Here is a 21148-nt window from a genome sequence, read left to right on the forward strand (position 1 = left end):
ACAGAGCAGAGAGGCATCAGCTGCCAGAGTTTACAGAGATGGGGCTACAGAGTACAGGGGGACCACAGGCAACACATGTGGGTTGGGGAAGGGGAGAGAAGTTGCTTCCCAGGACCTTTCCTTCTTGAAACTCTGCAGCCAAGCACCTCATACCCATTCCCTGGGCAGCCTGGAAGAGGCACAGCCCTGCCAGCACAATGCAGGGTGTGGGGCTTCAGGGTGGACAGGAGAGGAGATATTTCCCAGATAGTAAATCTCCGTGGTGGTGGTAAAAGGGACTCAATCCTGGGACAAAGCATCAGCATGACCTGCTGGAAAGGCTGAGTCCTGGTTGCTACTCTCCTGGTCTCTGTGCTTCTGCCTGGCAGAACCAGGAAGGGAGTGGGTGGCTGGGGCAGGGGATGATCCATGGGCTCCCTCCCCTCCTCGGGCACCGTGCCTGGGACAGCATCTCCAGCACCTCCCCTGGCGCCTCACCTTGCTGGCCCGGTACGGGTACATGGGGGCCTCTGGCACCCTGAGGCACAGCCCAAGGGAGCCCAGTTTGCTGGAGATGTTGATGACAGTGGCCCTGCTGCAGCTCAGACCCTCCCTCCCTTGGTTCCATGAGTGGCAGAAATTCCTGCTGCAAGGACACAGATGCTGCATGAAGATGTGGCAAGCCTGCAGTTTGTGTCTTGCTGGAGTGCAAGGTCAGCAGCTGGTGATGTGCTGGCCGTGCAGGTGCCCATGCTTCTGCCAGGAGACTGCATCCACTGGGATGGCTTCTGTCCACAGGAGCTCTGTTGCACTTGACAATCAGGGAATGGGCATTGGCTTGGAGGAGGCAAGATCAAGGCAGAAAGTGTCTGCTGGTGGCCATGTGAGGAATGTCCTGGCTCAGGGGAATGGGGCATGGGCATGAGGTCAGCCTGTTGCCAGTGTTGTGTGTGTCTGATGCTGAAAGCCCTTCTAGTGAAGGTGTCAAGCCCACGTGAGGCAAGGAGGTTCCCACATCCCTTCCACGTGCTCCTCCTTCCCTCCTCACCCACATCATCCTCTTCTGACTTATGGCAGCACCCGAGGACAGCAGAATTTGCCTGGAACCACCAAGGGGTTTTTGCCCTCTGGAAATAAGGACTGGCTCCCAGCCAGGATCTTTGTCCTGGACTTTGAAGGCCAGGATCAGTTGCTCCTCCTGAATCAATGGGTTGGTTTAAGCCCTGAGTGGGTGGGGTGTTTTGTGAAAAATGCTATAAGGAAATATTAGGGAGCAGAGCAAACAGTGAGAGCTGGAGCAGAGGAGGACCAGCAGCATGGCAGAGCTCTGTGTCCGCTCCGTTCTGGTGACTGGGGCCAACCGAGGCATTGGCCTGGGACTTGTCCAGCATTTCCTGAGGATGCCAAAACCACCACAGTGGATCTTTGCAGGCTGCCGGGACCCCACTGGACAGAGAGCGCAGGTGAGTCTGGGCTGGGAGGCAGTGGCTGTGCTGGGGGATTGCAGGACTCAGTGCCAGGGGGAGATTGGAACAGGGAGGGCTCTGGCAAGTGTCTGGACATTCAGTCAGGCACATGAGGCACAGGGCAGGAGGGCTGAGACAACATGAGAACAGCTGTGCATGGGATGTGTGGAGGGAACTGTGGTGCCTGGTCATGGAGTCCTCCCCATCCATTGGGTTCAGGGCAGCTGGAGCATAGTGCGGGGTCCATGGTAGTGCAGGGATGGAGCCAGAGCAATGCAGGCCTTACCTGGGAAAGGCTGAGCCTCTGCACAGCCCCTCCAGCTTCCCCATGCCTACACAGTGCCCTCTCTTTCAGGAGTTACAGAATTTGGCCTCCAAGCACCCCAACATCATCATCATCCCGCTCGGTAGGTGCCCCGAGCTGGGGATCCTTTGCCCCAGTTCCTCTGGCGAGTGCCCAGGCTGGGCACACCCTGGGAGCCCCGTGCTGGGAGGGAGCTGTGCCAACGGACTGGTGCCTGCAGGGCCATCGGGCACTGCCACCTCTGGGGGAACAGAGGGGACTCCACCATGGGGACACAGGCTCTGACCTCCCCTGTGTTGCCTCTGCAGAAGTCGCTGATCCCTCCAGCATCAAGGCAGCTGCAGCCAAGGTTGGGGAGCACCTGGGGGGCTCTGGGCTGAACCTCCTCATCAACAATGCTGCAATTCTGAAAGCGAATACACTTGATACCGAGACCCTGGAAGACATGAGTGAGGTTTTCACCACCAACACCATTGGACCCATGCTGATGGGCCAGGTGAGACCCTCACCCAAGTTGGGCTGTCCTGGGGGAGCATGAAGGGCAGGTGGGAGGGGGTCCTGCCTCCACTCTAGTGACCAATGGGCCCTCAGTTGATGAGAAGCTCATAGAGCCATGGGCTGGAGCTCAGGAACTGGAGCCTGGCAGGGATGAGGAGAGAAGATGCCCCAGTGCTGGTGTCACTGTTTTCCAGATTGAAATGAGCTTCTCCCCTGGCCTGTGCCATGTTCATATGAGCTGCTGTCCCCTCTGTCTCCTCACAGGCATTCCTGCCCTTGCTGAAGAAGGCTGCCCAGGGGAATCCAGGATCAGGGCTGAGCTGCAGCAAGGCTGCCATTGTCAACATATCCAGCAGTGGTGGCTCCATTGCATCCTTGTATACTTGGGAAATACTTCAAGCACCGTCATACCGCTGCAGCAAGGTGCTGTCACAGTTTTGCTTCCCCTGCCCTGCCCAGCCACGGGTTCTCCTTCCTCTCCCACCACCATCCCGTCCCTGTCTCCCCACAGGCTGCTCTGAACATGCTGAGCAAGTGCCAGTCCCTGGCGTACAAGGAGCACGGCATCCTCTGCATCGCTCTCCACCCCGGCTGGGTGCAAACCGACATGGGCAGAACTCCTGGACTGCCGGTAGGAATTCCATGGGGGCGGGTCCATCAGAGCTCCTGTGCTGATTTTCCATGGGTGGGAGTTGCTGTCCTGAGCCCCAGCCCATGGCTTCTCTGCCGGCCCAATCACTGCTGGGGCAGCTCCCCCTGTCCTGTTGCTGGTGCTGGGCGCTGGGTATCTCCATCTCCTCGGTTCCCTGCTTGGCCCCTCTGTCCTGGGTGTCGAAGGTTTTCAGATTTCCCCTTTCCCTTGGAATGCTTCTTTCTCTCAGCCATGGCTGGAGCAGGGCCTCAGGCATGGGCTGCATCTCTCCCTCTACCCCACAGCCCCCTGTGACAGTGGATGACAGCGTGCAAGGGATCCTGAAGGTCCTCTCCTCCCTCTCTGAGAAGGACACCGGCACATTCCTGGACTGGGAAGGGAAGGTCATACCCTGGTGAGACACCACTGCAGGATCTTGGCAGCCAACAAGTACCTCTGACACTGCTGCCACGTTTCCCATATCTTCAATAAACTTCTGCTGAGACCCCCATCTCTGTTGTGCATGGCCAGCTCATGGGATGGCCATTCCCAGATATCTCTCTCCTCCACTGGCGATGGGTGTTGCCCGCTGTCACTTCCAGCTGTCACTGGCATCCCCATGAGTGTCCTATGGCATTGTGACTGTTCTCTGGAGACCTCCCCTGCAGGAGGCACTGGAGAAGCTGGAGCAGGGCCCTTCTCCTCAGAGGAGAGAGATCTTTGAGCCCCTACACGACTGGCTTTCCCTTGCCCAGACTGAGCTGCCTGAGGGGCTGGGGGGCACAGAGACCGGATGCCCTCTCCCCTCAGCTGGGGGATGCCTGGTCACAGGTGGGACAGATGGACACACAGTGGTCGGGCAGAGCACAGGGATCCTGCCCCTGGCCTTGGCGGGTGGTTTGACATTGAGTGTGGAGACAGAGCAGAGAGGCATCAGCTGCCAGAGTTTACAGAGATGGGGCTACAGAGTACAGGGGGACCACAGGCAACACATGTGGGTTGGGGAAGGGGAGAGAAGTTGCTTCCCAGGACCTTTCCTTCTTGAAACTCTGCAGCCAAGCACCTCATACCCATTCCCTGGGCAGCCTGGAAGAGGCACAGCCCTGCCAGCACAATGCAGGGTGTGGGGCTTCAGGGTGGACAGGAGAGGAGATATTTCCCAGATAGTAAATCTCCGTGGTGGTGGTAAAAGGGACTCAATCCTGGGACAAAGCATCAGCATGACCTGCTGGAAAGGCTGAGTCCTGGTTGCTACTCTCCTGGTCTCTGTGCTTCTGCCTGGCAGAACCAGGAAGGGAGTGGGTGGCTGGGGCAGGGGATGATCCATGGGCTCCCTCCCCTCCTCGGGCACCGTGCCTGGGACAGCATCTCCAGCACCTCCCCTGGCGCCTCACCTTGCTGGCCCGGTACGGGTACATGGGGGCCTCTGGCACCCTGAGGCACAGCCCAAGGGAGCCCAGTTTGCTGGAGATGTTGATGACAGTGGCCCTGCTGCAGCTCAGACCCTCCCTCCCTTGGTTCCATGAGTGGCAGAAATTCCTGCTGCAAGGACACAGATGCTGCATGAAGATGTGGCAAGCCTGCAGTTTGTGTCTTGCTGGAGTGCAAGGTCAGCAGCTGGTGATGTGCTGGCCGTGCAGGTGCCCATGCTTCTGCCAGGAGACTGGATCCACTGGGATGGCTTCTGTCCACAGGAGCTCTGTTGCACTTGACAATCAGGGAATGGGCATTGGCTTGGAGGAGGCAAGATCAAGGCAGAAAGTGTCTGCTGGTGGCCATGTGAGGAATGTCCTGGCTCAGGGGAATGGGGCATGGGCATGAGGTCAGCCTGTTGCCAGTGTTGTGTGTGTCTGATGCTGAAAGCCCTTCTAGTGAAGGTGTCAAGCCCACGTGAGGCAAGGAGGTTCCCACATCCCTTCCACGTGCTCCTCCTTCCCTCCTCACCCACATCATCCTCTTCTGACTTATGGCAGCACCCGAGGACAGCAGAATTTGCCTGGAACCACCAAGGGGTTTTTGCCCTCTGGAAATAAGGACTGGCTCCCAGCCAGGATCTTTGTCCTGGACTTTGAAGGCCAGGATCAGTTGCTCCTCCTGAATCAATGGGTTGGTTTAAGCCCTGAGTGGGTGGGGTGTTTTGTGAAAAATGCTATAAGGAAATATTAGGGAGCAGAGCAAACAGTGAGAGCTGGAGCAGAGGAGGACCAGCAGCATGGCAGAGCTCTGTGTCCGCTCCGTTCTGGTGACTGGGGCCAACCGAGGCATTGGCCTGGGACTTGTCCAGCATTTCCTGAGGATGCCAAAACCACCACAGTGGATCTTTGCAGGCTGCCGGGACCCCACTGGACAGAGAGCGCAGGTGAGTCTGGGCTGGGAGGCAGTGGCTGTGCTGGGGGATTGCAGGACTCAGTGCCAGGGGGAGATTGGAACAGGGAGGGCTCTGGCAAGTGTCTGGACATTCAGTCAGGCACATGAGGCACAGGGCAGGAGGGCTGAGACAACATGAGAACAGCTGTGCATGGGATGTGTGGAGGGAACTGTGGTGCCTGGTCATGGAGTCCTCCCCATCCATTGGGTTCAGGGCAGCTGGAGCATAGTGCGGGGTCCATGGTAGTGCAGGGATGGAGCCAGAGCAATGCAGGCCTTACCTGGGAAAGGCTGAGCCTCTGCACAGCCCCTCCAGCTTCCCCATGCCTACACAGTGCCCTCTCTTTCAGGAGTTACAGAATTTGGCCTCCAAGCACCCCAACATCATCATCATCCCGCTCGGTAGGTGCCCCGAGCTGGGGATCCTTTGCCCCAGTTCCTCTGGCGAGTGCCCAGGCTGGGCACACCCTGGGAGCCCCGTGCTGGGAGGGAGCTGTGCCAACGGACTGGTGCCTGCAGGGCCATCGGGCACTGCCACCTCTGGGGGAACAGAGGGGACTCCACCATGGGGACACAGGCTCTGACCTCCCCTGTGTTGCCTCTGCAGAAGTCGCTGATCCCTCCAGCATCAAGGCAGCTGCAGCCAAGGTTGGGGAGCACCTGGGGGGCTCTGGGCTGAACCTCCTCATCAACAATGCTGGTGTGGTAAAGTCGAACAGACTTGATACCGAGACCCTGGAAGACATGAGCGAGGTTTACACAACCAACACCATTGGGCCCCTGTTGATGGGCCAGGTGAGACCCTCACCCAAGTTGGGCTGTGCTGGGGGAGCATGAAGGGCAGGTGGGAGGGGGTCCTGCCTCCACTCTAGTGACCAATGGGCCCTCAGTTGATGAGAAGCTCACAGAGCCATGGGCTGGAGCTCAGGAACTGGAGCCTGGCAGGGATGAGGAGAGAAGATGCCCCAGTTCTGGATTTCAATGTTGCCCGCTATGGAGGTAGCTTCTCCCCTGCCCTCTGCCATGTTCGTATATCCTCCTATCCCCTCTGTCTCTTCACAGGCATTCCTGCCCTTGCTGAAGAAGGCTGCCCAGGGGAATACAGGCTCAGGGCTGAGCTGCAGCAAGGCTGCCATCATCAACATATCCAGCATTGGTGGCTCCATCACTTCCATATTTGGTTTTGACATAATACAAGCCCCCTCCTACCGCTGCAGCAAGGTGCTGTCACAGTTTTGCTTCCCCTGCCCTGCCCAGCCACGGGTTCTCCTTCCTCTCCCACCACCATCCCGTCCCTGTCTCCCCACAGGCTGCTCTGAACATGCTGAGCAAGTGCCAGTCCCTGGCGTACAAGGAGCACGGCATCCTCTGCATCGCTCTCCACCCCGGCTGGGTGCAAACTGATTTGGGCGCCGCTGCCGGACACCCGGTAGGAATTCCATGGGGGCGGGTCCATCAGAGCTCCTGTGCTGATTTTCCATGGGTGGGAGTTGCTGTCCTGAGCCCCAGCCCATGGCTTCTCTGCCGGCCCAATCACTGCTGGGGCAGCTACCCCTCTATTAGGTCCTGGTCCTGGGTGCTGGCTTCTGCGTGCTGGTTGCCAGGCATCTCCCTCTCTTCGGTTCCCTGCTTCGCCCCTCTGTCCTGGGTGTCCAGGGTTTTCAGATTTCCCCTTTACCTTGGAATTCTTCTTTCTCTCGGCCACGGCTGGGCCAGGGCTTCAGGCATGCGCTACATCTCTCCTTCTACCCCACAGCCTCCCCAGACAGTGGATGACAGCGTGCAAGGGATGCTGAAGGTCCTCTCCTCTCTCTCTGAGAAGGACACCGGCACCTTCCTGGACTGGGAAGGGAAGGTCATACCCTGGTGAGACACCACTTCAAGATCTCGTCAGGCAAGATGCACCTTTGGCACTTCTCCCACATTTCCCATATCTTCAATAAACTTCTGCTGAGACCCCCATCTCTGTTTTGCATGGCCAGCTCATGGGATGGCCCTTCCCAGATATCTCTCTCCTCCACTGGCGATGGGTGTTGCCCGCTGTCACTTCCAGCTGTCACTGGCATCCCCATGAGTGTCCCATGGCACTGTGACTGTTCTCTGGAGACCTCCCCTGCAGGAGGCACTGGAGAAGCTGGAGCAGGGCCCTTCTCCTCAGAGGAGAGAGATCTTTGAGCCCCTGCACGACTGGCTTTCCCTTGCCCAGACTGAGCTGCCTGAGGGGCTGTGGGGGCACAGAGACCGGATGCCCTCTCCCCTCAGCTGGGGGATGCCTGGTCACAGGTGGGACAGATGGACACACAGTGGTCGGGCAGAGCACAGGGATCCTGCCCCTGGCCTTGGCGGGTGGTTTGACATTGAGTGTGGAGACAGAGCAGAGAGGCATCAGCTGCCAGATTTTACAGAGATGGGGCTACAGAGTACAGGGGGACCACAGGCAACACTTGTTGGTTGGGGAAGGGGAGAGAAGTCGCTTCTGCAGACCTTTGTCTTCTTGAAACTCTGCAGCCAAGCACCTCATACCCATTCCCTGGGCAGCCTGGAAGAGGCACAGCCCTGCCAGCACAATGCAGGGTGTGGGGCCTCAGGGTGGGCAGGAGAGGAGATATTTCCCAGACAGAAAATCTCCGTGGTGGTGGTAAAAGGGACTCAATCCTGGGACAAAGCATCAGCATGACCTGCTGGAAAGGCTGAGTCCTGGCTGCTACTCTCCTGGTCTCTGTGCTTCTGCCTGGCAGAACCAGGAAGGGAGTGGGTGGCTGGGGCAGGGGATGATCCATGGGCTCCCTCCCCTCCTCGGGCACCGTGCCTGGGACAGCATCTCCAGCACCTCCCCTGGCGCCTCACCTTGCTGGCCCGGTACGGGTACATGGGGGCCTCTGGCACCCTGAGGCACAGCCCAAGGGAGCCCAGTTTGCTGGAGATGTTGATGACAGTGGCCCTGCTGCAGCTCAGACCCTCCCTCCCTTGGCTCCATGAGTGGCAGAAATTCCTGCTGCAAGGACACAGATGCTGCATGAAGATGTGGCAAGCCTGCAGTTTGTGTCTTGCTGGAGTGCAAGGTCAGCAGCTGATGATGTGCTGGCCGTGCAGGTGCCCATGCTTCTGCCAGGAGACTGCATCCACTGGGATGGCTTCCGTCCACAGGAGCTCTGTTGCACTTGACAATCAGGGAATGGGCATTGGCTTGGAGGAGGCAAGATCAAGGCAGAAAGTGTCTGCTGGTGGCCATGTGAGGAATGTCCTGGCTCAGGGGAATGGGGCATGGGCATGAGGTCAGCCTGTTGCCAGTGTTGTGTGTGTCTGATGCTGAAAGCCCTTCTAGTGAAGGTGTCAAGCCCATGCGAGCCACGGAGGTTCCCGCATCCCTTCCACGTGCTCCTCCTTCCCTCCTCACCCTCATCATCCTCTTCTGGCTTATGGTAGCAACCGAGGACAGCAGAATTTGTCTGAAACCACCAAGGGGTTTTGACCTTTGGAAACAAGGACTGGCTCTCAGCCAGGATCTTTGTCCTGGACTTTGAAGGCCAGGATCAGTTGCTCCTCCTGAATCAATGGGTTGGTTTAAGCCCTGAGTGGGTGGGGTGTTTTGTGAAAAATGCTATAAGGAAATATTAGGAGCAGAACAAACAGTGAGAGCTGGAGCAGAGGAGGACCAGCAGAATGGCAGAGCTCTGTGTCCGCTCTGTTCTGGTGACTGGGGCCAACCGAGGCATTGGCCTGGGACTTGTCCAGCATTTCCTGAGGATGCCAAAACCACCACAGTGGATCTTTGCAGGCTGCCGGGACCCCACTGGACAGAGAGCGCAGGTGAGTCTGGGCTGGGAGGCAGTGGCTGTGCTGGGGGATTGCAGGACTCAGTGCCAGGGGGAGATTGGAACAGGGAGGGCTCTGGCAAGTGTCTGGACATTCAGTCAGGCACATGAGGCACAGGGCAGGAGGGCTGAGACAACATGAGAACAGCTGTGCATGGGATGTGTGGAGGGAACTGTGGTGCCTGGTCATGGAGTCCTCCCCATCCATTGGGTTCAGGGCAGCTGGAGCATAGTGCGGGGTCCATGGTAGTGCAGGGATGGAGCCAGAGCAATGCAGGCCTTACCTGGGAAAGGCTGAGCCTCTGCACAGCCCCTCCAGCTTCCCCATGCCTACACAGTGCCCTCTCTTTCAGGAGTTACAGAATTTGGCCTCCAAGCACCCCAACATCATCATCATCCCGCTCGGTAGGTGCCCCGAGCTGGGGATCCTTTGCCCCAGTTCCTCTGGCGAGTGCCCAGGCTGGGCACACCCTGGGAGCCCCGTGCTGGGAGGGAGCTGTGCCAACGGACTGGTGCCTGCAGGGCCATCGGGCACTGCCACCTCTGGGGGAACAGAGGGGACTCCACCATGGGGACACAGGCTCTGACCTCCTCTGCAGAAGTCGCCAATCCCTCCAGCATCAAGGCAGCTGCAGCCAAGGTTGGGGAGCACCTGGGGGGCTCTGGGCTGAACCTCCTCATCAACAATGCTGCAATTCTGAAAGCGAATACACTTGATACCGAGACCCTGGAAGACATGAGCGAGGTTTACACAACCAACACCATTGGGCCCCTGCTGATGGGCCAGGTGAGACCCACAGGCACTTTGTACTGTGCTGGGCGAGCATGAAGGGCTGGTGGGAGGGGGTCCTGCCTCCACTCTAGTGACCAATGGGCCCTCAGTTGATGAGAAGCTCACAGAGCCATGGGCTGGAGCTCAGAAACTGGAGCCTGGCAGGGAAGGGGAGAGAGGATGCCCCAGTGCTGGTGTCACTGTTTTCCAGATTGAAATGAGCTTCTCCCCTGGCCTGTGCCATGTTCATATGAGCTCCTGTCCTCTCTGTCTCCTCACAGGCATTCCTGCCCTTGCTGAAGAAGGCTGCCCAGGGGAATCCAGGATCAGGGCTGAGCTGCAGCAAGGCTGCCATCATCAACATATCCAGCACTGGTGGCTCCATGGGTTCTGTATTGACTTGGGAAAGAATTCAAGCACTGTCATATCGCTGCAGCAAGGTGCTGTCACAGCTTTGCTTTCCCTGCCCTGCCCAGCCACGGGTTCTCCTTCCTCTCCCACCACCATCCCGTCCCTGTCTCCCCACAGGCTGCTCTGAACATGCTGAGCAAGTGCCAGTCCCTGGCGTACAAGGAGCACGGCATCCTCTGCATCGCTCTCCACCCCGGCTGGGTGCAAACTGACCTGGGCAGAGCTCCTGGACTGCCAGTAAGAATTCCATGGGGGCGGATCCATCAGAGCTCCTGTGCTGATTTTCCATGGGTGGGAGGTGCTATCCTGAGCCCCAGCCCATGGCTTCTCTGCCGGCCCAATCGCTGCTGGGGCAGCAACCCCTGTATTAGGTCCTGGGTGCTGGCTGTTGGGTGCTGGCTGCCGGGCATCTCCATCTCCTCGGTTGCCTGCATGGCTCCTCTGTCCTGGGTGTCCAGGGTTTTCAGATTTCCCCTTTGTCATGCAGTGCCTCCTGCCCCTAGCCTCGGCAGGGCCAGGGCCTCAGGCATGGGCTGCATCTCTCCCTTTACCCCACAGCCCCCTGTGACAGTGGATGACAGCGTGCAAGGGATCCTGAAGGTCCTCTCCTCCCTCTCTGAGAAGGACACCGGCACCTTCCTGGACTGGGAAGGGAAGGTCATACCCTGGTGAGACACCACTGCAGGATCTTGGCAGCCAACAAGTACCTCTGACACTGCTGCCACGTTTCCCACATCCTCAATAAACTTCTGCTGAGACCCCCATCTCTGTTGTGCATGGCCAGCTCATGGGATGGCCCTTCCCAGATATCTCTCTCCTCCACTGGCGATGGGTGTTGCCCGCTGTCACTTCCAGCTGTCACTGGCATCCCCATGAGTGTCCCATGGCACTGTGACTGTTCTCTGGAGACCTCCCCTGCAGGAGGCACTGGAGAAGCTGGAGCAGGGCCCTTCTCCTCAGAGGAGAGAGATCTTTGAGCCCCTGCACGACTGGCTTTCCCTTGCCCAGACTGAGCTGCCTGAGGGGCTGTGGGGGCACAGGGACCGGATGCCCTCTCCCCTCAGCTGGGGGATGCCTGGTCACAGGTGGGACAGATGGACACACAGTGGTCGGGCAGAGCACAGGGATCCTGCCCCTGGCCTTGGCGGGTGGTTTGACATTGAGTGTGGAGACAGAGCAGAGAGGCATCAGCTGCCAGAGTTTACAGAGATGGGGCTACAGAGTACAGGGGGACCACAGGCAACACATGTGGGTTGGGGAAGGGGAGAGAAGTCGCTTCTGCAGACCTTTGTCTTCTTGAAACTCTGCAGCCAAGCACCTCATACCCATTCCCTGGGCAGCCTGGAAGAGGCACAGCCCTGCCAGCACAATGCAGGGTGTGTGTGGGAAGGAGAGGAGGCATTTCCCAGACAGAAAATATCTATGGAGGTGGAAAATGGGACTCAATCCTGGGACAAAGCATCAGCATGACCTGCTGGAAAGGCTCAGTCCTGGCTGCTGCTCTCCTGGTCTCTGTGCTTCTGCCTGGCAGAATCAGGAAGGGAGTGGGTGGCTGGGGCAGGGGATGATCCATGGGCTCCCTCCCCTCCTCGGGCACCGTGCCTGGGACAGCATCTCCAGCACCTCCCCTGGCACCTCACCTTGCTGGCCCGGTACGGGTACATGGGGGCCTCTGGCACCCTGAGGCACAGCCCAAGGGAGCCCAGTTTGCTGGAGATGTTGATGACAGTGGCCCTGCTGCAGCTCAGACCCTCCCTCCCTTGGCTCCATGAGTGGCAGAAATTCCTGCTGCAAGGACACAGATGCTGCATGAAGATGTGGCAAGCCTGCAGTTTGTGTCTTGCTGGAGTGCAAGGTCAGCAGCTGGTGATGTGCTGGCCGTGCAGGTGCCCATGCTTCTGCCAGGAGACTGGATCCACTGGGATGGCTTCTGTCCACAGGAGCTCTGTTGCACTTGACAATCAGGGAATGGGCATTGGCTTGGAGGAGGCAAGATCAAGGCAGAAAGTGTCTGCTGGTGGCCATGTGAGGAATGTCCTGGCTCAGGGGAATGGGGCATGGGCATGAGGTCAGCCTGTTGCCAGTGTTGTGTGTGTCTGATGCTGAAAGCCCTTCTAGTGAAGGTGTCAGGCCCACGTGAGGCAAGGAGGTTCCCACATCCCTTCCACGTGCTCCTCCTTCCCTCCTCACCCACATCATCCTCTTCTGACTTATGGCAGCACGTTTCCCAAGGACAGCAGAATTTGCCTGGAATCACCAAGGGGTTTTTGCCCTCTGGAAACAAGGACTGGCTCCCAGCCAGGATCTTTGTCCTGGAGTTTTAAGGGCAATAGCAATTGCTCTTCCTGAATCAATGAGTTGGTTTAAGCCCTGAGTGGGTGGGGTGTTTTGTGAAAAATGCTATAAGGAAATATTAGGAGCAGAGCAAACAGTGAGAGCTGGAGGAGAGGAGGACCAGCAGCATGGCAGAGCTCTGTGTCCGCTCCGTTCTGGTGACTGGGGCCAACCGAGGCATTGGCCTGGGACTTGTCCAGCATTTCCTGAGGATGCCAAAACCACCACAGTGGATCTTTGCAGGCTGCCGGGACCCCACTGGACAGAGAGCGCAGGTGAGTCTGGGCTGGGAGGCAGTGGCTGTGCTGGGGGATTGCAGGACTCAGTGCCAGGGGGAGATTGGAACAGGGAGGGCTCTGGCAAGTGTCTGGACATTCAGTCAGGCACATGAGGCACAGGGCAGGAGGGCTGAGACAACATGAGAACAGCTGTGCATGGGATGTGTGGAGGGAACTGTGGTGCCTGGTCATGGAGTCCTCCCCATCCATTGGGTTCAGGGCAGCTGGAGCATAGTGCGGGGTCCATGGTAGTGCAGGGATGGAGCCAGAGCAATGCAGGCCTTACCTGGGAAAGGCTGAGCCTCTGCACAGCCCCTCCAGCTTCCCCATGCCTACACAGTGCCCTCTCTTTCAGGAGTTACAGAATTTGGCCTCCAAGCACCCCAACATCATCATCATCCCGCTCGGTAGGTGCCCCGAGCTGGGGATCCTTTGTCCCAGTTCCTCTGGCGAGTGCCCAGGCTGGGCACACCCTGGGAGCCCCGTGCTGGGAGGGAGCTGTGCCAACGGACTGGTGCCTGCAGGGCCATCGGGCACTGCCACCTCTGGGGGAACAGAGGGGACTCCACCATGGGGACACAGGCTCTGACCTCCCCTGTGTTGCCTCTGCAGAAGTCGCTGATCCCTCCAGCATCAAGGCAGCTGCAGCCAAGGTTGGGGAGCACCTGGGGGGCTCTGGGCTGAACCTCCTCATCAACAACGCTGGAATTGCAAGGCCAAAATCCCTTGATAATGAGACACTGGAGAGTATGAGCGAGGTTTACACCACGAACACGATTGGGCCCATGTTGATGGGCCAGGTGAGTCCCGAGCACTACAACATATAGCTCCAGTTAGATTCCTTCATTACGTCCTCAAGCTGGACATTGTAGAGGGTGTGGAGGGCCAGTGGGAGGGACTCCTGTCCCTGTTCTGGTGCTCCGATGGGGTCTCAGTTGATGAGAAGATCGCAGAAGCAGGGGCTGGAGCTCAAGAACTGGAGCCTGGCAGGGAAGAAGAGACAGGATGCCCCACGGCTGGTGTCACTGTTGACCAGATTGGAAGTAGCTTCTCCCCTGCCCTGTGCCATGTCCGTGTATGCTCCTGTCCCCTCTGTCTTCTCACAGGCATTCCTGCCCTTGCTGAAGAAGGCTGCCCAGGAGAGCCCAGGCTCAGGGCTGAGCTGCAGCAAGGCTGCAGTAATCAACATGTCCAGCTATGCAGGCTCCATCGAGGATATGTATGTATGGGATTTTGGACAAGTTGTCTCATACCGGTGCAGCAAGGTAATGCCAGAGTTTGCTAGTGGTGAGCCCAAGCATTTTCCCCTATGAATGATCACACTGCCTTCCAACCTCCCCCTCAGTCTGTGCCCCTCTCTACGCTGTGACTGAGCTCCTCTCAATCCCTGGGTATCCGTCACAGCACGGTTATGTGCCTGCCGGTGGGCCCTACCTCAGCGGGGCATAATCTGATGGGGCTTCCACTACGCTGAGCATCCACACAGGGGTAGTGAAGGAGCATCATGCACCCCAAGAAGTGGCCCCCTCTGTCCTATCCCTGCCCCAGCTGTAGGGTCTGTGCTTGTCCCCTGGCAGCCCTGCCTTCTCATCCCACCACCATCCCGTCCCTGTCTCCCCACAGGCTGCTCTGAACATGCTGAGCAAGTGCCAGTCCCTGGCATACAAGGAGCACGGCATCCTCTGCATCGCTCTCCACCCCGGCTGGGTGCAAACCGACATGGGGGGTGCAGGATCATTTAAGGTAAGAGAACTGCTCTCCATGGTCTAGAACATAGTTTAGGAATGCAGAATTTGCTGGGGTCTCATCCTGGTCTTTGTGAGAGCTCCTGGGCAGATACCGTGGAGGCACATGAGGGAGGGAGATGAGCGACTGGGAATGCTTCTTACCCAGAACGATGTTGTATTTCAAGGCAGATCCTTGAGCACAGAACTTTTTCTCCCTCTGCCCCACAGCCTCCCCTGACAGTGGATGACAGCGTACAAGGGATGCTGAAGGTGCTGTCCTCCATCTCTGAGAAGGAGACTGGCTCCTTCCTGGACTGGGAAGGGAAGGTCATACCCTGGTGAGATGCTGATTCAGGATTCTGACTGTGAGGACCTTTGCTACTGCACCATGTTGTGCCTGTCCCTTAGTAAATGACTGTTCACAAACAATAAGTAGCACTGTGTGAGCCTCCTTCCTTTGATCTTCTATTAACTATCACTGAGAGAGACTTCACTGATGCTTTGAGAGTTCTTCTCAGTTATTTCCGCATATCATTGAGCTAGGTTGGTCTGAACATTTCTTCTTGTCTAACTGGGGACCTGGACACCATCCTGATAGGAATTTGTCCCTGGGCTTGTTCCAGAGCTCTCCCTCAGAATGGCAGCACCACCTTACAATGACTCAGGCACTCCTCCCAGTGAGTCCTTCCTCATTTGTCAGTTCCAAATCCAAGCAGAGCATTGCTCATCGTTAGCTCCTTTACCACACAGGTCAGCAAGACAAAACCTGACCTGATCTTCCTGGCTTGCTTATGCCCTGCTATGCTCCTCCAACAGAATCAAAGTAGTTAAAAACACCCATGAAGACCTGGGCCTCAAGTGGGAAATCCATAAGTGTAGTCTTGAGCCCTCTCAGGGATGGGAACCTATTCTGCGTTCCTGTTAAATCCTGTCTATAACTCTTCTTGGTTGCTGTGCTCCCTGTTCTGGGCTGGTGTGTGAAGGCAGGATAGGCTCTTGGTGTTGTGTACATTTTCATGGGGCACACGTGGCACTGGAGGCTCCGTGATGAGCAGAGATGCTGTGGTGGTTCGTAAAGGTTTCCTGAAATTTTTACCTGCCGAGACCTGAGCAGTCTCCCTTGTACCTGACAAAAACCAACCAGCGTCAGATTTTTAAGATTAACACATTGTTACACCAATGAGAAAGTTTATGCATCTTTGTGAAACACATATGTGAAAACAAAAAACTCCCGGAAAGCTCTCTTTCCCTTCTGGCCTATCAGAAGGTAACACCAGCCAAGCCCTCTCCACACGGGCCGGGCTGGGGCAGGCGGGCTCTGAGGCTCGGGAAGCTGCCAGGCCCCATTTTCAACTAAGGCCCTGATAGCCAGAGGGAGGTGTCAGGAAAATTAATCTACAAACACCAGAGGTTTATGTCCAAAAAGGAGACAGAGGAGTCCTTTTTGCTTTATTCGAATAAAGGGAGAGGCCGTGGGACATTCTCCTGGGATCTCAAATTTTTGGAGGACGCAGTGTCCTTTTTATCCTATTTTCCCGGCTGCTTTTCCCTCTCTCCTTCCCCATTGGCTGAGGTACTTGAGAGACACAGACTTTCCAGAGCACCTGATACCTGAAATTCCCCTCTAATGTATAACCCTCCCTTTTAATTTTTAATTCTTATAGATTTCATAGTTTTTCCCCGTTGCTTCTTTCATCTTTCCATATGCAATTTCATTTATCAGCAGCTCTACAGTTTATTTGTAAAGGCAAATAACTTTTTCCATTCATCAACCAGTGGAATCCATCCTATTTTTTTATTTTATCTCTCAGTGGTGGTCTTATCAACAAGCAGATCCACAGCTCGTTTGTAAAGACAAATGCGACATTCTTCTCAGAGGGGAGGGCTGTCTGTAAAATCCTAACCCCCAGGGATTAATCCTAACCCCCGGCACGGCCAGGGAGCCCATGGCTCGGCAGAGCCCTGCCCTGGCACCAGGCCGGGGCAGCTCCAGGGCGGCCGGGCCTGCCCCACCGCCCACACGGCCTGAGGGAGACACAGCCGGGCCCGGTTCCGGCAAGGCCTCCCCTCACCCTTCCCTGCTAGGCAGCGTGGAGAGAAAACCCCCAGCCCGCAGCTAGAATTAAATGCAGCAAATGCCAAAAAACAGCCATGGAGCCAGAAAACCCATCACAAGCTAGCCCTACAATCCTGGCCAGCCCCAGCGTGGCCTTAAAAGACTCTTTATAAATAACTCCGACTGCCTCACCTGAAAAAAATCACAAAACCCTCTGCTGCCCGGGCAAGGTATTAACTCTTTCAATGCCCAAAATAAAACTTTATAAATACTTTGTTCTCTCTCCTGAATAAAAAAAAAAAAAAAAGAACCAAGATAGTGATACACACAAAAACAACATGAAAACACCGAAGTAACAGAAGGAAGAGTCAAATCCCAAATGAGAGAAAGAGAAGAGTCATGGACTGAAATTTCTCTTTTTTAAGCTATGGAGAAGAAACTCTTATTTCCCTATAACACATAAAAATATTATGGGGTGGATGTGACTGTTCTAACCGTAGGTATAAGCAGAGGCATTGGAGTAAGTAAATGTTGAAGTGGTTGTAATCCCCTGAGTTGAAACAGTGAAAAGATGAAAAGCCCTACTGCTCCCCAGGGAAGAAGAAGAAGCTCTGTTTTTTCAAAAATGAAAGGAGTTTTTGTTTAAACTGTTATAATCCTTAAAGTGTGCCCCATAGTTAATATAGTCCTCAATAATGGTTCTGAAAAAACTGTCAATTGAGGAAGAAATGTTTACATGGTAATCAGAATTCCATTCTGCCGGGCAGCTGATCACTGTAACATCAAGGCCATGAGAAAACTGTTTCTTGTGGAGAAATCTCCATAGACTGATGAGGGAAATCTCCTCTCACAAGTGAATTGGTAAAAGACTATTTTAGTGATGGTAAACTGACCAAGCTGCTTTCTGTACGTTTTCAGTGTGAAAGAAAAGAAGGGGCGGGGGGAAGTGGTCTAAAGTTTTATTCTAAGTTTGTTTTTCTTCTTACAGTTTCTAGTAATAAAGTTTCTCTTTGTACCATTTAAAGTTAAGCCTATTTTGCCTTCCTCCTAATTCTATCTCACAACAAAAAATTTCAAATTAGTGAACCAAAACTGCTACACTAAATTAGTGTTTCTTCCTAGTTTCAAACTAAAAACAAAACAGATGCCTACAGGTCCTCTGGGACTCATTGTGGGGCTGATGGAGTGGGGTATGGGACCCAATGGGCACATGGGGCCTTGGGGTCAACGGGGATACCAGGGATCCCCCACTGTATATCCTGCATACATGGAGGGATGGGGAGGAGGCAGCCAGCCTGGGTTGGTAGCCAGGGGGCTGTGGGCTGCCTTGGATGTGGAGCAGGGAGCTCTTACCTTCACTGAGTCCTTTCTTCACCACCAGCACTGAGCCCAACCTGCACCAGGGCCAGCAAATATACAACTCCGGAGTCACCAAAGTACAATTCTGAAGGCATGAAATTGGGGAGGAAACATGGAGGAGGATCATGATCAGGCAGGGAGGTGGCAGTAGGACCCTGGGGGTGATGGATGACAGGGGCCAGGGACATTCTGGATTACCCAGACCTCCTGACTGGATCCTTCCCACAGCACCACTCAGCTCCCCATGGAGATCACTGTTGTATTTTTAACTGAATTCCCTCGAATTTGTTGTATCGCGCATGATGCTAAAAAGTTAATTAATTCCTCACCTCTTGTATCACTTAGATTTAGCTGAATTATTATAACCCTGACTTTGCTGTGTTATAGGATGATGGCCCCACTGCATAAGGCCCCTGAACAGCACTGTCCTTTGCAGTAGTCTTATTTCCAGGGTGCCATCCCAGCACCGCCAGTGTGCTGCACAATTTAGGGCCCCATTTCAGATTGCCAAGGCTCTGAGCAGCAGCATCCAAGTCCATTTGTAGCCTCCTTAATTAAACAGGATTTGTTGGCCAGGCTGTGCTGGGTGTCCATGCCAGGGGAGGGGACAGTGCAGGGACTCTCCTCCCCGTGGTCCTGGCGTGTGGCAGGACCCAGTAGGTGGCGGGATTTGTGTGCTGTGATCGTATAGTGGTCAGTACTCTGCGTTGTGGCCGCAGCAACCTCGGTTCGAATCCGAGTCACAGCAACTTTTGTCAAGAGCCAGGAGGGAGGAAGCTGTGAGAGGGTTGGTTTGAGAAGATGTCATGCCCTGGGAGGGGGCCACAAGCTAGGATGCTCCAAGAATGATCAGATTCATACCAACAATAATTTCCCGACCTGTAGTCACTGTGCAAGGTCTTTCCAGCAAGGCTGCAGTGACTCTCCAGCTTCTCCATTTTCCAGGCAAACTTAAGAATTTAGAAGAGTTCACCCAGCCTTCCACGTTTCACTTCCTCACAGTTTTGCAGAATAAGGACCAGAAGATGCTGTGGCTGCCCTGCAGAGTGAGAGGAGGTGGGAGGCACAGCTAACTCAGCTCCCCAGGGCATGAAGGATCTGCCACAGCAGAAGGAAGATAACCAGACTAAAGTCTGGCTGCTGGCACTCCCTGCTCCAGAGAAGCAGGACTTTGGTTGCAAGACCTCCAGGGACGCTTTCACAGCAGAGGCAAAACCCACCCAGAGCTGAGGGGTGACCCTGACAAACCGTAGGTCTGGGAACTCGAGGTCTCATGGGCACCAAGAAGCAGGTGGAGATCTCTGGGTGCACCAGGAGATGCTTCATCCTGGGGAAGCCTCTTAAACTGTTACCTTTACCCTTCTGGAGCCCTAATGGAGTCACCCTGTTTACTTGGACTTGGTGCCCTCTCCTGACAGCTGCGCAGAACTCACCCTGGTCGGCAACTTTCAAAAGAGAAGTTACGTAAGATGTGGCACAGGCTCGTGGTGAAGGCACCACCCAAGCAGTGGGTCTCAGCTCACTGCTGTGGGGACGTCTGAAAGCAGAAGGCTGCAGCACTCAGGCAGATGGGTTTAGGCATCTGCAAGGCTGGTGCTTGGGAAAAGGAGAAGGTGGATTTCTTTTCTAGTGCAAAATAGATTTATTTTCTTTTGTATCTTATCCAGAGCAAGAAATGAAGAAAAAAAAAAAAATCATTGCACATTTACTTTTAGGATTTGCAGTTTATAGGGCTCTTAATTGCATGACTTCACACTCCTCCAACATTCCTTTACTGAAAATACATATCTCTTTACTTAGGGAAAACTCAAAAAGCATCTTTCCCTTCTAAAGATAATACAGGAGGAAGAGAAGGCAAACATCTGGAGAAGTTGCCCATTAGCAGCAGCAGTGCCTGCCCCACTTTTACCCAGCTGAGCAGCAGACACACAAGGAAATACATAACTTCTCATTCCTCTATTTTTTTTTTTCTACAGAAAGTCAGTGTGATGTGTATGGCCACTAAACTTACCTGAAAAATAATTTACTATGCTTGAGCAACTGATGTATGTTCAGGTTGAAAAATATAAAAAAATTTTGCATGGGACAGGGAATATTTTAAATCCAAAATTGCTTAATTTTCTGTTAAAAGAGTTTCTATTTTGCAAAAATATCCTGAAGTGTCTATACACCTACGGGGCAGTCCGGGGGCAGTGTGGTGAACCCACGAGTCACTGCAGCCTTTGCTCTCACATGTACTGTATTCCCTTAAAGTGATGCAGGATTCTGCTGGGAAACTTCCACTCATCCCCCTCCCAGTGAAAAAGGGTCTCCTGATGTTCAGCTGGAACCTCCTGTGTGTGCCCATGGCCTTAGGCACTGGGCACCACTGAACAGAGCCTGGTTTCCCTCCCGAGAGAGGAGAGAGATGCTCCGGTCCTTTCAGTATTTTCACGCAGAAAAAACAGTTGCCAGCAGGAACCCAAACTTTAAGAACACTGCCTGAAGTGAGTTGAGGCACGCGAGGGAGCACTGAGGGAGGGAGCAGTGGAAACACAATCCCCGAATTCTTCCCTGCATCAGTTGCCCCAGGCGGGACCGTCCTGGCAGAAGAAGGTGCCAGTTCTGCCCATGGGTTCCTAAAGGATAAAGCCACCGCCTGAACAGGGGCTTGAACCCTGGACCCTCAGATTAAAAGTCTGATGCTCTCCCAACTGAGCTATCCAGGCTCACATTTGGGCTCAGGGGTGCATGTCTGTGACAGGCAGAGGGGGACCCCGCTTTCCTAAAGCATTGCAGGGACAATGTGGGGACCCACTTTGATATTTCACACTCCCACGCCACCCCAACGAGGCTGCCAGCACAGGCCAGACTGAACACCCGGGTTCTGGGAATCTCACTGGACACTGATCAGGCACAGGGATGCGCCCTGGGAAGCCGCCGGTGCCGCAGGGATGCGCAGGCGGGGAGGGGAGCAGGATGCTGCGGGAGAGGCTGTAAAACCCCCGCCGCTCGCAGAGAGAGGCAGGAGGGTCCCGCCGGGGGACAGGAGCAGCAGCGGGGGCTGTGGCCGCTCAGGGCTCCGGGCTCTGCTCTGTGCCTGCAGCAGCCTCGGCTCGAATCCGAGTCCCAGCGGCGCTTCCGCAGGAGCCGCGTTACGGCAGGAGGGAGG

The 21148-nt window shown here is 55.4% G+C and overlaps 4 protein-coding genes and 2 non-coding genes across 6 annotated transcripts; 5 read left to right on the top strand and 1 right to left on the bottom strand.

The window, feature by feature from the left end:
- Window positions 1-1063: 1063 nt before the first annotated feature.
- Window positions 1064-3401, top strand: LOC148222394 (uncharacterized). The gene is made up of 6 exons (XM_088171987.1): window positions 1064-1442; window positions 1801-1852; window positions 2058-2245; window positions 2512-2670; window positions 2759-2878; window positions 3184-3401. The coding sequence occupies exons 1-6, from the start codon at window positions 1296-1298 to the stop codon at window positions 3295-3297; spliced, it is 780 nt and encodes a 259-aa protein (XP_088028113.1). The 5' UTR covers window positions 1064-1295; the 3' UTR covers window positions 3298-3401.
- Window positions 3402-4968: 1567 nt separating this feature from the next.
- LOC148222395 (uncharacterized) lies at window positions 4969-7201 on the top strand. Its single transcript, XM_088171986.1, has 6 exons — window positions 4969-5237; window positions 5596-5647; window positions 5853-6040; window positions 6308-6466; window positions 6555-6674; window positions 7002-7201. The coding sequence occupies exons 1-6, from the start codon at window positions 5091-5093 to the stop codon at window positions 7113-7115; spliced, it is 780 nt and encodes a 259-aa protein (XP_088028112.1). The 5' UTR covers window positions 4969-5090; the 3' UTR covers window positions 7116-7201.
- Window positions 7202-8848: 1647 nt separating this feature from the next.
- Window positions 8849-11007, top strand: LOC148222396 (uncharacterized). Its single transcript, XM_088171989.1, has 6 exons — window positions 8849-9055; window positions 9414-9465; window positions 9660-9847; window positions 10114-10272; window positions 10361-10480; window positions 10802-11007. Exons 1-6 carry the CDS (start codon window positions 8909-8911, stop codon window positions 10913-10915), a joined length of 780 nt encoding a protein of 259 aa, XP_088028115.1. The 5' UTR covers window positions 8849-8908; the 3' UTR covers window positions 10916-11007.
- Window positions 11008-11568: 561 nt separating this feature from the next.
- LOC106855768 (uncharacterized) lies at window positions 11569-15004 on the top strand. Its single transcript, XM_088171988.1, has 6 exons — window positions 11569-12852; window positions 13211-13262; window positions 13468-13655; window positions 13962-14120; window positions 14479-14598; window positions 14811-15004. The coding sequence occupies exons 1-6, from the start codon at window positions 12706-12708 to the stop codon at window positions 14922-14924; spliced, it is 780 nt and encodes a 259-aa protein (XP_088028114.1). The 5' UTR covers window positions 11569-12705; the 3' UTR covers window positions 14925-15004.
- A 3669-nt stretch (window positions 15005-18673) lies between these two features.
- Window positions 18674-18745, top strand: TRNAH-GUG (transfer RNA histidin (anticodon GUG)). The gene has a single exon. It is a non-coding gene; the product is annotated as a tRNA-His (tRNA).
- Window positions 18746-20632: 1887 nt separating this feature from the next.
- Window positions 20633-20705, bottom strand: TRNAK-UUU (transfer RNA lysine (anticodon UUU)). The gene has a single exon. It is a non-coding gene; the product is annotated as a tRNA-Lys (tRNA).
- Window positions 20706-21148: the final 443 nt, after the last annotated feature.

Source organism: Sturnus vulgaris, chromosome 12 (genome assembly GCF_052056855.1).
Source record: "Sturnus vulgaris isolate bStuVul1 chromosome 12, bStuVul1.hap1, whole genome shotgun sequence".
Taxonomy (NCBI): Eukaryota; Metazoa; Chordata; class Aves; order Passeriformes; family Sturnidae; genus Sturnus; species Sturnus vulgaris.